Here is a 15,458-nt window from a genome sequence, read left to right as displayed (position 1 = left end):
GTTTCAATTGATTTCTTTATGTCCTTTGACCAACAAGGCTGGTGTCTTCAGCAGCTGGGTTTTATACTTTGTGGTTACGGTGGCTGCAAAGAGCAATAGTGTAGCCTGTGTTGTTTTGGATAGCTCTGGGGAGGTGTCCTGTGTCTGCCTCTGCAGTTTTTGTTTAATTATGTTTTCTGGATTGAATTACTACTTAAAAAGCAAGCAAGCAAGCAAGCAAACAAACAACAAACAAAAACCAAGCATATTTTGAAAATGTCCTACTTTCTAGTAGATTTCCATAAGGCTTTTTCATACACCCTTAGTCTTGGATAACCCATCTTCTCTTCACCCCACCTCTTATACTACACCATTGACCCCCACTATGTCACCCTCCTCAGTCACAGGTTACCTGTTCTATTCTTTCCTCCAATTACATTTTAATTGGGTTGTACAATAGGTTTCCATATACCCTTCCTCTGGGTCACCCCAAGGACTCAGTGCTTTTTATTGAAGACTAAAAATAATTAATTTATCACACTCTTATTATGCCATTGATCCTGACATTTTCCAACTTTGGATTTAATTGTGGAAAATGCCTGAATGAGTCTTCCCTTTCTCTATTTTCCTCCCCTACCAGTCTAGTTTCTGTTGAAGTATTTCTTGACACTATCAGACCTCTACTGTCAGCCAGGTGCCCAATGATCTGTCGAGATGGAGTTAAAGCAAGACCTGCACACCCATGCACTGCACTTGCCTCCTCCTCAGGGCAGAGAGAGAGAGAGAGACTTAGACTGTGTGTGTGTGCATTCGATGTCCAGGTTCTGAAACTTGCAGGTGGCAGGCAGTAGATGTTCATGGAAGTAGGCTTTACAGTAGAGGAACTGGGGCTCTGGTGAGAGATGCTACCTCCATTTTTTTCTACTTACAGTAATAGAGTTGTCTTTTTACGTGCTCTGTGAGGGCCAAGCCAGGAGGGATTAATTTTCTTGTTCCTGCTACGTCCCCAAGGAAGGAGAATCAGTGAGTCTCAGATGGATGAACCTTGAAAAAAAATGAGATCATTCTGGCATCTCAGAAAAGTGGGGTGCGTTGCCATAGACAGTGTATTAACTTTCACTGGATGGTGCTATGTGAGGAGGTGGACTGCAGGTGGGGAGTCCGCTGACAGCAGGTCATCTATGTTTGTCAAGTCAACTTAGAAACAATTGTTAAAATTACAAAAATTAAAATAAAATATAATTACATTATTTCCCCCTCCCTTTCCTCCTCTAACCTCTCTCCTGTCCCCCTGCTCTTCAGATGCTGTGTCTTGGATCCAATTCTCGATAGTACTAGCTGTAGAACGCCAGGCAAGGGCAGCAATTAGGTAGCATACTGGTGCTGTGTAACACTGTACGAGAACAGGACAGGGGAGATGGTGATGATGGTGATGAAGAAGATGATGATGATGATTGATTTGTGGTTGTCCATTTTACCTTCATTAGCTGAGGGCTGCCTTGAAAGCCATACTTTGTGCATTTTTCATTTATGAAGATTTCCTTGGTAAAATAGATCTGTCATTACTTGAAAAAAAAAAAACCACCGTGCTAATTTAACAGTCTTCATTTGAGTTCCTCCCACAGTAGAGCTAGCCTGGCTCCACACCTGCAGTTCTGAGTCACATGCTTCATGGATATCTTTTTGTCTCCACAGAAATAGAAAAGTTTCAAAAGGGAGAAGGCAAGGAGGAAGAGAAGTACATCGACGTGGTGATAAACAAGAACATGAAGCTGGGACAGAAGGTGCTGATTCCTGTGAAGCAGTTTCCCAAGGTAAGGCGGGCGGGAGCTGTGCACTGCTGTTACCCCGAGTCCAGGAGCAGACCCTGGAATTAAGGGCCCTGGCCTTCACACACTTGAAGCTAAAACTTTTGGTGAATGAGGTGATTTGAATCGTTTGCTTGTCTCCAGAATAAATTGTGGAGTCATAAGAAATATATTTATATCATACTAGCCATGCATAGCCTGCCTTTCTCTAAGATTTCCTCATGTAAAATGAGTGGTTCAGAACTGAAGTCGTTTATGTGAGATGCGTAGAACAACATTGGGCGCATGCTTATGGATGCTTGAGAAACCCCTGTTGCCATGAACTTTATTTCTGGTGTCTGTCTGTGGTTTAGACAGACAATGCTGTCTTTATACCATTGTTCATTTCTTTGTGTTGCAGTCTTCATTACCCAGTGTCCCAGAGCTAGTTTAGATGGTTTTCGGTTGCATGGTATACATTACATTGTATGAGTGTTTTATTACAAGGCGTTTTGTGACAGGTAGTCTCATTTGTCTGGCCAAATGCCAAGTACTGAAATGAAGCTATGTTCAATTTTTCAAAGAATTCCTGTTCTTTTTCTTCCTTCCCCACCACCCCCAAAGTGGTTGCACATGGTAATGTGTTCATAGGTAAAGTGTTTGGATTGGGCCTGCCTGTGCCACATCTCTTCTGCAGTGTGTCCTGCTGTCAAGGTTTTGTTATTATTACACATTGTGTTGTATTGATCTTTTCTTGTGTTGTTAGCTTACATTTTCCTGATGAGTAATAGCATTGTATGTTTGTGTCCCCTGTTATAAAGGTCACAACTTGTTTGACCCATCTATCTCTTGGTTACATGTATATTGATGGCTGACTGGGAGGAACTATTTACATGGTCTAGGTACAAGTCCTTTTTCAAGCTTGCATTTAGAAATGTTCAGCTCAGTCTGTGGCTTACTGTATTTTGATAGAATCTTACTTTGAGGAGTCTCTAATTTTTTAAATATTTTGTTTTACATTATATCCTTCAATAAACTTAAATCTTGATCATTTTCAGAAAAAAATTAAAATCACTAATAAATTGTAAATACATTCTCCTTTTCTTATGAGAACTTCTTCAATTATCATTTTAGCTTTTACATTGACGGTGGTGGTGAATCTCAAATGGGTTTTGTAAATTGTAAATTAGAGGTTAAATGTGTCCTCCAGCAATCCCTCTGTAGGAAACTTAACCCTCAACTTTTCTGTCAATCACATTTGGAGGTGGGACCTTTGGAAGGAGCTAGAATTAGACAGTTCATGAAGGAGAGTGTCACATTGATGACAGGTGCTGCTTATAAAAGGAAAATGACTCAGGGGGTACAGTGTTTGTTGCTTAGGTATACTGCCTCTTGTTCAGGTCTCCAGCCCCTATGTAAAGGCTTCCATAGCGGCACTTTGTAACTATATCAGTGGTTGGGTGGATACAGGAAGCCAGCTAGTCCAGCCAAAATAATGAGCTGTGGCTTTTCTAAGAGATCCTGTCTTAAAATCTAAGTGGAAAGCAACTGAGGAAGACAACAGACATTAATCACTCCCCAAACACCTGTGGACATGTGACTTACACACATACTGAAGTAAAATAAAAAGAAAACGAGGCGGAAGAGTGACCTAAACTAGTGCGCTTGCTCTCTGTGTGGGATGTTGGCAGCCATGTTGAACAGAAGATTGAATCCCCTCAAAATGGTAAGGTGGCCATTCTCCAGTGGAAAGCCACACTACCAAGAGTATTTCCTGAGTACAAATTGGTTTTGAAGAGTTTTAAATTAGCAGGGGCGAAGGCAGACACAAAGATGGTTGGGTAGGTTTGGAATGTGGATTAATTAAAACAAAACAAAACAAAACAAAACTCCCCAAATTGCAAATTCCAGTACTCTGCTCTTGGATGGCTCAGCCTACAGAACGCTTAGCCAATAAACTTCCACTCATTATAGGTTACCTCTGTTGAAGGATGTTGTTGCAACCACAGAAGGTGGAATGAGGCAAGAGTCAACTTTAGTACTTTTGCTGGCAATGAAATGGCTGAGGAAGTGAGGCCTACTTGCTTGTTCTGTTCCATTGATGCACTTATGGATCTTCTGCCAGGACCACAGTCGTTTCTGCTGAAGCTTTTTATGGAGAGCCAGGAATTTAAAATTGCTCCAGTTTTGACCTTCTTTTTTCAGGATTACTTACATATGTTCTGGGTCTTTTGCAGTTCCATATAAATTTACGAATTCTTTCATGGATCTCTACACAGTGACCTGCTGTGCTCTGGCTGCGCTTGGGTTGTGTCTTTTGGTGGCACTGGGTACTGTGCCATCTTCCCAGATCTTACGCTCCCGTGTCTGAGTGTGGGGTGGCTGTCCGTTCCTGTAGAGATGCTCAGATTCTTCTCAACAGCATTGCTTACCTTCTTGGTACACGTCATCTGTGCCTGTCTGAATATTCATGGTTACTCACTATCAGAAATTGGATTTTAAGCTGCTTATTGTCTGAGTTTGTAACACACCATTTGTTCTCTTTATTGTCCATTTTTTCTTTCTTTTGCTATATTACTAATTTTATAAAGTTGTTTGATAGCTCTGTTAAGATCTTTAGTTTCATAATCACACTAACTATAAAGACGCTTTGCTTCTTATTTATATTTCTGATGAAATACTCAACACAAGTGGTGAGGTGGCAACCCTTTACTTCTCAAAGAGAAACACGTGTGATTCTTTTATCTCTCACCACTGCTTTACATTTATTGGTGAAGTTTATAAGAACAACTTTATATGAGCTTTTAATTTCACATTCTTGCTTCTCCCAGTCAGTATTCTGTTGCACACACCTGTCTCTGATGTTTGTGTATAGTTAGGATAGAATGCAGATATTCCTGTGAACTCTCCCTGCCATACCTGCTACCTACTTTTGTCACAGGTAATATACTGCATTTTTATAATGTGGGAAGGCTACTTAATAAGCAGATTAAGCCAGTCTTAAAATTATATTAGCCCTTTAAAATGTAAGGTAGTCTATATGACTTTTTCTTAGACTTGTGAGTGGTCAAAACTTTCAGTCTAATTGCTATGATTCCACAAATACAAACTAGTGCTAAAGTTAAAAAAAAAAAGTATGCTCACTCTTGGGAAGCACTTGGGCAGAGATGCCTGCAGTACGGATGCCAACCAAGATGCCTGCTGCAGACAGTGCCAGGCCTTTACATTGTACCTGACACTTCAGTCTTAGTCCTGAGGGTGGCTGGCATTTCTTAAAACACCAGCATTTTATCTCATTGAAGGTTGTTAGCAAAAATCAGTTCATTTTGATGGGGATTGTGTGAATTTGCAGATTGCTTTCAGTAAGATGGGCATTTTCACTATGCTAATCCGACCAAGCCATGAGCAGGTGTGATTGTTCCATCCTCTGACATCTTTGATTTCCTTCTTCAAAGACTTTGAAGGTTTTGCATGCAAGTCTTTCACTTGTTTGGTTAGAGTTATCTCAAGATAGTTAATATTATTTGTGGCTATTTTTAAGGGTGTTGTTTCCCTGATTTCTTTCTCAGCCTATTTGTTGTTTGTATATAAGAGGACTACTGACTTTTTTTTTTTGAGGTAATCATATATCCAGCCACTTTGCTGAAGTTTTTTATCAGCTGTTGGAGGTCCCTGGTAGAACTATTGATGTCACTTATGTATATGATAATATCATCTGCAAATAGTGATAATTTGGCTTTTCCTTTCCAATTTTTATTCCCTTCAGTTATCTTATTGCTCTAGCTAAAACTTCAAGTACTCTATTGAATAGATAGGGAGAAGGTGGACAGTCCTTTTCTTGTTCTTGATTTTAATGGAATTACTTTGATTTTCTCTCTATTTAATTTGATGTTGGCTATCAGCTTGCTGTAAATTGCCTTTATTATGTTTGGGTATGCCCATTATATTCCTGATCTCTCCAAGACATTTACTATGAAGGGTGTTGTATTTTGTCAAAGGCTTTTCCAGCATTGAATGAGATGATCATGTTTTTGTTTTTGTTTTTTTACCTTTTAGTTCATTTATATGGTGAATTACATTGCTGGATTTTCATATGTTGGACCACCATGAGTCTCTGGGGTGAAGAAGCCCACTTGATCATGGTGGATGATGTTTTTAAATGTGTTCTTGGATTTCATTTGTTTGTATTTTATTGAGTAATTTTGCATCAATGTTCATGATGGAAATTGGTCTGTAATTCTTTTTTTGATGAATATTGTGTGGTATGTCAGTTAGGATGTCTGTGGCCTCATAAAATAAATTTGGAAATGTTCCTTCTGTTTCTGTTTTGGGGAATAATTTGAGGTGTATTAATATTAGGTCTTATTTAAAAGTCTGGTAGAATTCTGCCCTCAAATTGTCTGTAACTGGACTGTTTGTTTGTTTGGGAAACTTAATTACTGCTTCTATTTCCATACGGGTTATAGGGTTATAGATCTATTTAAATAGTGTGTGTGTGTGTGTGTGTGTGTGTGTGTAAGATGGGGCCTCTTAATGAATGTGTGTGTGTGGAATTCAGAGGACAACCTTAGGTGTGGGTTCTGGCCTTTGACTTTGGTCTGAGACAGGCTGGCTCTTTTGAGGGGTCACAGCTCATACTCTAGCACACAGGCTGGAGGGGACTTTCTGTCTCTGCTTCCCATGTCTGTGGATTGCTGATGGAGACTGCTGTTCCCAGCTTTTCTTGGTTTCTGGGGGTATGCCAGGTCTCCAGCCCTCCAGGTGTTACTTTCCGTTATGTCATTGAGTACAGTTAAAACCAATGTGGGAACTCTTGATCTTTCACTTCTGAAGTCATTTTCATCTCATTGTTTTAGGCTGGACTATCTTATTGTGGTGCAGAGTTGTATTGTCTGTCATGTTGAGTAATTTTGGATTGTGTCCTGGACACTATAAATGTATATTCTGGCAGTCCTCAGTTCTGTTAGAGTTCTCTGAAGGACACCGATGCCTTGCTGATAGCTAATTAACTGGATTATATTCAGACTGTAAACTGGTAATGAGTTGAGTTCTTTTCTAAGGCTTTACTTTACATCTAATGCCAGGGGATATGGTTTAGGGGCAGTCTAAGACCTTGGCAGGTCTTCTGTTCTAACCCTTTCTGGGCTCATTCCTTTGTATTTTAGTACCGTGGTTACTTCACTTCTTGCTTCTCAGGTGTAAAAGCTCTAAACTCCGTGCATTTATTCCCGGCTGTTTGTTTCAGGTTTTGGCTGTATTTCAGAATCTGCCTGGTTTCTGTCACTATCCAGGGCCCACAATAGTTGACTTGATATTTTGTTCAAACTTGGGCATTTTATGGTTGATCCCTGTAGGTATCACATTGTGATCATGTTTACTCAAAAACACATAGGTAGATACATTTATATATAAAAAGAAAGTGAGTTATGGCCACTGCATGGGCAAATTACTGAGCAGAAATGGCACAGGTAAACCTCTTGCATGGATTCTTTGTGCCCAGTACAAAGTAGATGGAAAGATGAGCAAACATAGCCACTCACTTAATATTCCAGAGTTATATATCCTGCAATATGATAACTAATCTGAAATTGATACTTTGTTGTATATAAGTTCTTATGTGATCTAATACATATATCCAGAATCTCGGGATCTCAAATATTCCTTTTCAGTATCAGCTGTGATAAGATGGGGAGACATGTAATTTCTGTAACAGGTCCACTCACACCACATTTGTTTACAGTATCTGGGGCAGGCTGTATATCTCCATCAGCATCACCTAGCCATTTTCTATAGTGTGTGTGTGTGTGTGTGTGTGTGTGTGTGTGCTGTAGAAGCCCTCCTGCCAGTGCCAGCTGTCAACCAGAGGACAGTTGAGGACTGACCCATGGGAGTAGCTGTGGGGACAGTACAGTGTCTTGCTGAGTTGGTGCTGCCTGTGGGCTTTGAGCTGCTTCAGTAAGAGCAGGATTCAGTAAGGGCCAGGATTCTAGTTAATAAGGAGCCATCAGTTCATCATTTTCTTCTGTTGACTGGTCTGAGGTTTGATATGGGAGGCTCTTTTCTGAGCCACATTTTTATGGTAAAACGACAGTGATTAGGATTTTGTTATTGGCCTCAAGCTCACTTGAGTGGAGAATCCAGATGACTGTTTAATGCTCAGAACACACCTGGCTTTCAAAGGATGGGAGGGTCATTTTGACATGTTTAAGGAATGCTGCTTTAAGCATGTTATCTCTTGCTGACGTCAGCTGGTCAGGATTACAAGTCAGAAAGGTGGACATTTGGTGGTTCCTTCCAACATGAGGGCATGCTATGTAGGTCAGACGTATTTGGGAAATCACAAGCCATTTCATTTGGTTAGGAAGATTAATTCAACAAGATACGCAGCTTTTAATAGCAGATGTGAAGGGATTGGTTAATGGGTTCACTTAGGCTAATGAAACTGCACATTTCTAGACTAGAGTGACTTTTGAGCTGTCTTAGAGGATGTGGGTTCTGTGTCAGGAAGCATGGCAGATGCAGTCTCAGGTCGAAGCGAATGCTGGAGACCATGCCAAAAAAATGGAGTTATAATGTTGAGTTACTGAGTTATGTCTTCGTGTGTAGTTCTCTGGCTACACAGTTGGCTGTGCATGGCAGGGTATTCTGGGGCCTGAGCTGGCAGAGTGCTCAGCTTATATAGATTATGTTTTCCTTAAGCAGATGCGTGCACCTAGGGAAAGTTTGGCTTGGAGATCAGGCACAGTCAGTAATAAACAACAATAACTAACAAAATTGAGGGATTATAATAATATGCAGTACAAAAGCTACTTAGAACTCCTGAATGGTTTATTTCTAGAATGTTTTTAATTACTAATTTTGATTTGGGCCAGCTGTGGATTAATGAAACCTCCAAAATGAGACAAAAAAGAAGGGGAATTCTTTTTCATCCCTCCACTTTAGAATATTAAATAAACTTTTATTAGGGGCAGTTAGCATAAAAAGATAAATAGCAATTGGAAACATTTATTCTTTATTCTTGTCTCATATATTACATCCCGACTGTAACCCGCCTCCACGCCCAGCCACTCCTCTGTTTCCTTTCAGAAAAGTGCAGGCCTCCCAGGGATATCAACTGAATCCTGTTTAAACATCTATTGGTATAACTGTTTTAAACATCTATTGGTATTCTAACTGTCATTGCAGTTTGAGATTTAAAAAATTCTTATTAAAAATCTATATATAGTCTTGTGTGTTGGCCATGCAAGGTGGTTGCTATTTTCACAGCGTGCATGGGGTAAGGATCTTTGAGATCAGGAAGCCATAAGCCACGTCTGCTCGGTGTTTTCGCTAAGCTTCCTGTCTTAACAGTGACTGGCTTTCTTCCTTCCCTTCTCCCTTGGAGAACCTTACAGGCCTTTGCAACCCCAGCTTCTCAGTGGTTCACACCCTGGAAGTTGCTGGTTTAGCTTTTCCAGCTGGTGAATGTATGACGACATGTCAGTACTTTAAAACTTGCCTTTTCTGTAGCCCCTGGTGGATTTTCAGAGACAGCTCTCTCCCCAGAGGATCATTTGTTTTAGGTTTCAAACTAATAGCTCACCTGTAGAAATAAGATGGCAGTGCTTGCAGATAATCATTTCTTCTTCTTTAAGTCAGAGTTAATTTACTTTTGGGGAACGTACAGTTTCTATGACTTTAAGTTTTTGGACCTGATGATGAGCCCCAGGCCTGAGCAGGCACGACATGGTACTCCACACGCAGCCATACAGTGTGATTCTTTAAAATGCATGGGAATGCAGTGTTAGGATCACATCCAACCAACTCACTATCACTTTAGACATCTATCATTTCGTACATCCTCCCTTCTAATTATTTTGGTCCATCCATTGGTAATTATATCACCTTGCTCTACAGTTGATTGCATAGCCTAATTCCTCCTGGTTAACCAGTGCTAACCAGGAACTTTAACCAGTGCTAGCCTCTCCCCTTTCTTGCCTTTTCCCCACTCATCTCTTTTAGATTCCACACAGATAATGCTGTGATTTGTATCTGGCTTATTTTATTTGGTATAAATCTCCTCATGTTCACCAATGCTGTCACAGTCATGTGAATTTTTTAATGCTTCACTGTACGTATTTCAGATTTGTAAAATCCTTAATGGATGGGCACGTGAGTCATTTCTATACCGTGGCAGTCATGGCTGAGGCAGTGAATGTGGAACCCCAGGCTTCTCATTAAGATGCTGATTCCATCCTTGTCTGTATTAGAATTTGTAGGGCTGGGATGAAATCAGCGCCCAGGGCTGTAGGGATGAGGATTTGAGACACTGCTGCAGAGATTTCCATCCATCCTGATGGGCACAACAGAGCAGACAGAGGTGAGCAGAGCAGAGCAGAGGCGAGCAGAGCAGAGCAGAGGCGAGCAGAGCAGAGCAGAGGCGAGCAGAGCAAAACAGAGCAGCTCACCCTGTGGGGCCAAGAAACAGAGACACACATGGAGATGGAGAGGCAAAGGCAATATACCTGTACCACAAGCTTCTCTTTGTCCAATGTAGTTTCTACTGTGAACTAAACTTGGAAATCCACCAAACAAGTAATCTCTCCATAACTGCACAACACAAGGCACACAAAGTGTTTGCGCTGAGAAGTTTCTTTGCAGATGGAAAGAAATTTGTGTTAGGAACTAGTGGGACTTGGCCGAGTGGTTACCTCCAGTGTTTATTAGCTCTTAGCATGTCAGCTTTTCTCTAAATGTCCTGCCAGACCCCTTGTTGGCTGCTCCCTGTGGGTGTACCGGGGTAGGCTTGATGGCTGTAACTGAGCTCCATAGGCAATTCTGGACTGTTTGGATCTTTTCCTGTGGTTTTGCTTTTCTTCATTTCAGTGAACAGAAAGTCCTACAGTCTAAAGTGTCTGTGCCCAATGGCATCCTTTTTGCCTACTCTATACGAGCTCATTAACCCCCATCCCACTTCCCCTCAAGTACCAGGCATTTGCTTCCTACCTTGACTCCCCTTCCTCTCTCTGAATTTTCTTGTCAGGATTTGTTTGAGAAGGCTGCTGTCCCTCAGCTACACTGTTCTAAGAATCTCTTTATCCGTATCAATTTCTTGCCTTTGATTTTAAATCCTGCAATTAATGTTCTTCATCTTTAATCAGATGGGTATCATCTCTGATTTTCTGGATTAAAAATGTCTAGCTATCTTTCATCTTTTGCTGGCAAATCTAATGTCGATTAAGCAGCGATGAAAATAAATAAGATAGTAGTCTCTAAAGTGCTATATATCACGTGCACATTGCTGTCCATATCTTTGCTCCCTGCTCATATAATCAGGAAAAGTTACTTGTAAGCTCCACTGACATTATTATTATTATTATTATTATTTTAAGATTTGCTAATGTCTCAGTACATTGGACTCTCCCATTCACAGGCTCAGGGCTGCAGTCTACTCCAACAATAGTTATATTTACTAGGAAAATTAAGACATTTAAATAATAAGTTATTGGCAGCTTACATAGGTTACTATAGTCTCTATAGCAAAGAAAGTTGACATAAATTGTTAAACAATATCATTAAGTTGGAGAGGAAAATAAGCTTTAATTTTGTAAGTATTTACTGAGAAGCCATTATGCAGGAAAGATAGAAAATCTAAGTGGGTTATACTTTAGTCTCAGAGAACTTATAATTTTGTCAGTTGGAAAGCATTCATTTAACCAAATAATATAGGCTAAAGGGTGAACTAATGTAAGAGAGGTGGTGGGTCAGGATTTGAAGAAGTGATGGGAGGTTATTTGGAGAGAGAGTTTAGGTACAGTGGACATGTGGAAAGAGTTTCCCCACTAGAGGCTATCTCTGCATCTAGTTTGTTCTGGGTGAGTCCTACCCCCTTTGTTACCACTGATTTTTCAACCCGTGCTTGAAGAGCAGTGACATTTTAAATGTACAGAGGTAAATGTGTATGCTCATAGGCCTTCATCTGTGGGAGGTGAAGGGCCTGGGTGTTCATGAAGTGGTGATAAGCAGGTGTTTGTGGTGGCTACCCCCACACAGTGTTCCCAATGGGCCTGCTTCTGCCTGCTCTATAGTCTCTCAGTTTCTTGGGGCTTAAATTCATTTACAATGTGTACTTTAAACTGTGCTCAAATATTTAAAAATTACCTGACTCATCTTGTTCTTGAATATAATTCAGCCTCACCTTTAGAGAATATATTTACACTGTCTGATACTGTACCTTAATTGTTTTATATTGTTCTGCAATATGTATTCACTTAAAGAATTTTAAATACACATTAAGATTTTATAAGATCTCCTTTTGTGTGTGGTTTAGAAATATCCTTAATGCTTCTTCTTTTCTTTCTTTTTTTTTTTAAATTGGATATTTTCTTTATTTATATTACAGTTCAAATGTTATCCCCTTTCCCGGTTTCCCTCCCTCCCAGAAACACCCTATCACATCCTTCCTCTCCCTGCTTCTATGAGGGTGTTCCTCCACCCACCCACTCCCACTTCCCCACCCTGGATTCACCCTCACTGGGGCATCTATCCAGCCAGCACTGATTGTGAGCAAAGGGAAACTGACCTCACAGAAGTGAATCTGCTTACCCTCTGAACCTGGCTGTTGAGTCAGGCTTTGCCAGTGTCTCTTGCCTCCCACTTTCAATGTGGTTTGTCTCTTCTGAGACCCATGTGGAAAATGGATTTTTCTTTTCCTGGCAGTGTTGCAAGGTAGGTCCCTACAAAAGGTGATGAGATCTTTAGCAAAGAGTGAATTCTGGGCTGGGTTAGTTACCAGGGGAGTCGGTTTTTTGAATAGCTGGATTCTTCAGCAGGCTCCTGTCTGCTTTCCTTCTGTGTTCTTGCAATGTTGGTGTGCAGGAATGGCCCCTTTTCAAGTGCAGCTGCCTGATCTCAAACATCCAGCATCCAGAACCTCTATCCTTTGAAAACCACCCAAACTCATACCGTTTGTTATAGCAAACAGCAAATGACCCAGATGGCCCTTTCCCTCATTTGTAACTTTTGACTAGAGAGCAAATAAATAAAATGGCTATTGTTGGACACTGTTAAATTTGTAGTGGTTTGGATGTAGCAAAATTGATCCAGATAATAGTAAAATAGAGCCCTCCTAGTTTATTTAGTAAAGTCATTAAGGTTAGGCGGAAACTGATTCCTGTCTAAGTTTGTATTGTTTCTCCTTAACGTCCATGTCTTAGAAAAGGTTTGAATATCTATAATAGAACAGAGTCTCATAGTGTATATAAGTGTGTTTGGATCAAATTATTTAGTTCCATTTAAAATATACTGAGACTACAGAGATGGCTCAGTGCATAGGAGTGTTTGCTGTTCTTCCTGAGACTTGAGTTCTGGTCCCAGTACCCATCTGTGGTGGTCACAACTACCCATTCCAATCCTAAAGAACCAAAGGGCATCAGAGCTAGCAAGTGCTAGTATAAGCAACTGCTGTGGGGAAATATACCAGAAACTTGTAAGTTAGTTAGTGCGTAAGCTTCAGGTCACCAACTGCTTCTGCTCCTGCTCAACTCTGTGGCCACTGGTGACCCTCACCTCTTTATTCTAGTGCCCATTTCTAATGCTAACTTCATATAGTTATGCAGAATGATGTTGCAGAATGGCAGAGGGATTGTTGAAGAAGAGATGGGGCTCAAGATTACAAAAGGCACCCGAAGAGCTGATACGGATGCTTGGGCACGTGTCTGTAGGGGAACAGATAAGCATTGCTGGAGATGCACACAGAACGGGCAAGGCAAGGTGGATGTGTGTTTGGATGGTGTGTTGAAGGGTACATGGCTACTGCTTTGTTCTAGCACAGGCCGATCATACTCTGTGCCTTTAAGTCTTTTTAGTTAAGTTTTGAAGCTACATTTGTGTGTGTGTGTGTGGTGTTAGTGCATGCAATTGTGAAGATCAAAAGAAGGCTTTTGGAACTCTTTCCTTCTACCGTGTATATCTAGAGAATTGACCACAGGCTGAGAAAGACGTGGCTTTCTAAGCATAGACAGCATAAGGCAGGTATTCAGGTTCTCCTTTGATATGGTCGTGCATCCATCCTTGGTCTGCTGTGTTCAGGTTTGGATGTTATGATATGGTCAGTGACTGCTGACTATACGTTGTAATCTATAGGTGGCAATGCTTCCCTTGTGTGACCACCTTAGCCATCAGTCTGGCCTGTGGTTTACTTGAGACAAAAGATGGTTGTTTGTTGCCACAAGCAATATGTAGTTAGTTATTCTCTCAGCACATGGCTCAAAATGGAGCCATTCAAGGCAAGACACAGCCTGGAGACCATTGTTAGACACACCGTGGAACAGCTTAGAGCAAGCAGGACTCTTAACTTTGGAGGCACACTTATGGTTTTAAATTTTTGTTTGTTTTGTGCTTTCAGTGATCAAACCCAAGACCTTTTACATGTTATGCGACTGCTGTCCCTCTGAACATCAACTCCAATGACAGAAACTTGTGGTTTTGAATGTTTTTTTTTTCAATTTCCTATCCAAAAGAGTGTTTCTATGTTTTATAGCTTTTCTGATATAGTTGTTGCTTTCCCAACATAAACAATAAGAGATAGGTAGGTGCTCAGGTTCCTGGTCCTAAGATTATTACATTATTGCTTTAGGGTTGGCTTGTTTTTAGCAGTATATAGAGGGTTAGGAAGCAGACTGGGCATGGAGATTTCAGGAGTTGAATACAATATGTTCTGTAGTACCAAGAGTCCACAGAAACATCTTTAAACAGTTTTGGCTGGCATAGCAAGAAGCGTAAGAGTCAGTGGCTTTAGGATGTCAAGAGTGTTGTAGAAAAGTGGATGGGGCCCTGTAGACAGTCCAGGAGCTCCAAGGAGGGCCTAGGCTACTGCACATGGCATTGGGTTTACACAACATTCATTCTTTCCATGCATTTGCCATTCTTAAAACATCAAATTCATATCAGTGTGGAAAGATTCTGGACGGTGACCAAAATCCAATGGGAAATCATTTCTGGACCCCTGGTGATGGGCAGAGGCCTGGCTGGCTGTGTCTGTCCTTTGTTCTCCCCAGCAGTCACTGACTCTGTTCACCCACTTCTCCTTCTATATTGTCCCCCTGATGATTCTGGTCGGAGAAGCTCCTTCATGTCTGAGGGCTTGCCTGTGCCCATGCCTTCTCACTGAGACATGGGACTCACAACACAGCCCATGCCTAACTGTGCCAGAAGCCATCAGTGATTGCTCTCTGTCTCTGACTCGTAATAAACATCGGAAGGCAAGCCTCACTTGTCATCTGGTAGACCTCAGTACTGGCAGTGGGCTCTTCTGTTCCCACTCAGTATCTGTTCTTCCTGGAGGTGAATGATGTGGGTGTATCTCAGGAGTGACTGACTGCTTTGCACTTGTCCCCAGCTCATCAGGAAGTTGTAGATTAAGTATTCTCCCCTTCCTTCCCTATGGGCTCTGGGGATAGAATGATAAAATGTCAATCTGTATAATTCAGTGTCTGAATTAGACTCTCATGCTATCTCAGATGCATTTGTGCCATGGCTTTGTGTGTGTGCCAGGGATGTTGTGGGGTTAGAGTTTTCCTGGGATAATGTATAAATTTGGAGCAAGTACAGCTGTGTTTCCATTTTCACAGCAATAATAACTTTCTTTCCAGCCAAGCTGCTTAGGCTGTGCTGTGCTGCGGTGGCTCTAGCTTTGCTGGTTCTATGAGGAAG

General features: G+C 41.1%; 1 protein-coding gene across 3 annotated transcripts in view; it reads left to right on the top strand.

The window, feature by feature from the left end:
* The window catches only part of Khdrbs3 (KH RNA binding domain containing, signal transduction associated 3), a 158,119-nt gene that overhangs the window by 53,400 nt on the left and 89,261 nt on the right, over positions 1-15,458 (top strand). For all 3 annotated transcript variants that reach the window (XR_003834967.2, XM_029469898.2, XM_029469899.2), the window contains exon 2: positions 1,675-1,793. Coding sequence is in view for 2 of the 3 variants with exons in the window: in XM_029469898.2 (XP_029325758.1) it covers positions 1,675-1,793 (119 nt within the window). In the remaining variant the exon portion in view is untranslated. The remainder of the gene's footprint in view (positions 1-1,674; positions 1,794-15,458) is intronic.

Source organism: Mus caroli, unplaced genomic scaffold (assembly GCF_978045245.1).
Source record: "Mus caroli unplaced genomic scaffold, Mus_caroli_1 scaffold_16, whole genome shotgun sequence".
Lineage (NCBI taxonomy): Eukaryota > Metazoa > Chordata > Mammalia > Rodentia > Muridae > Mus > Mus caroli.
This window is presented reverse-complemented; position numbering and strand designations above follow the sequence as displayed.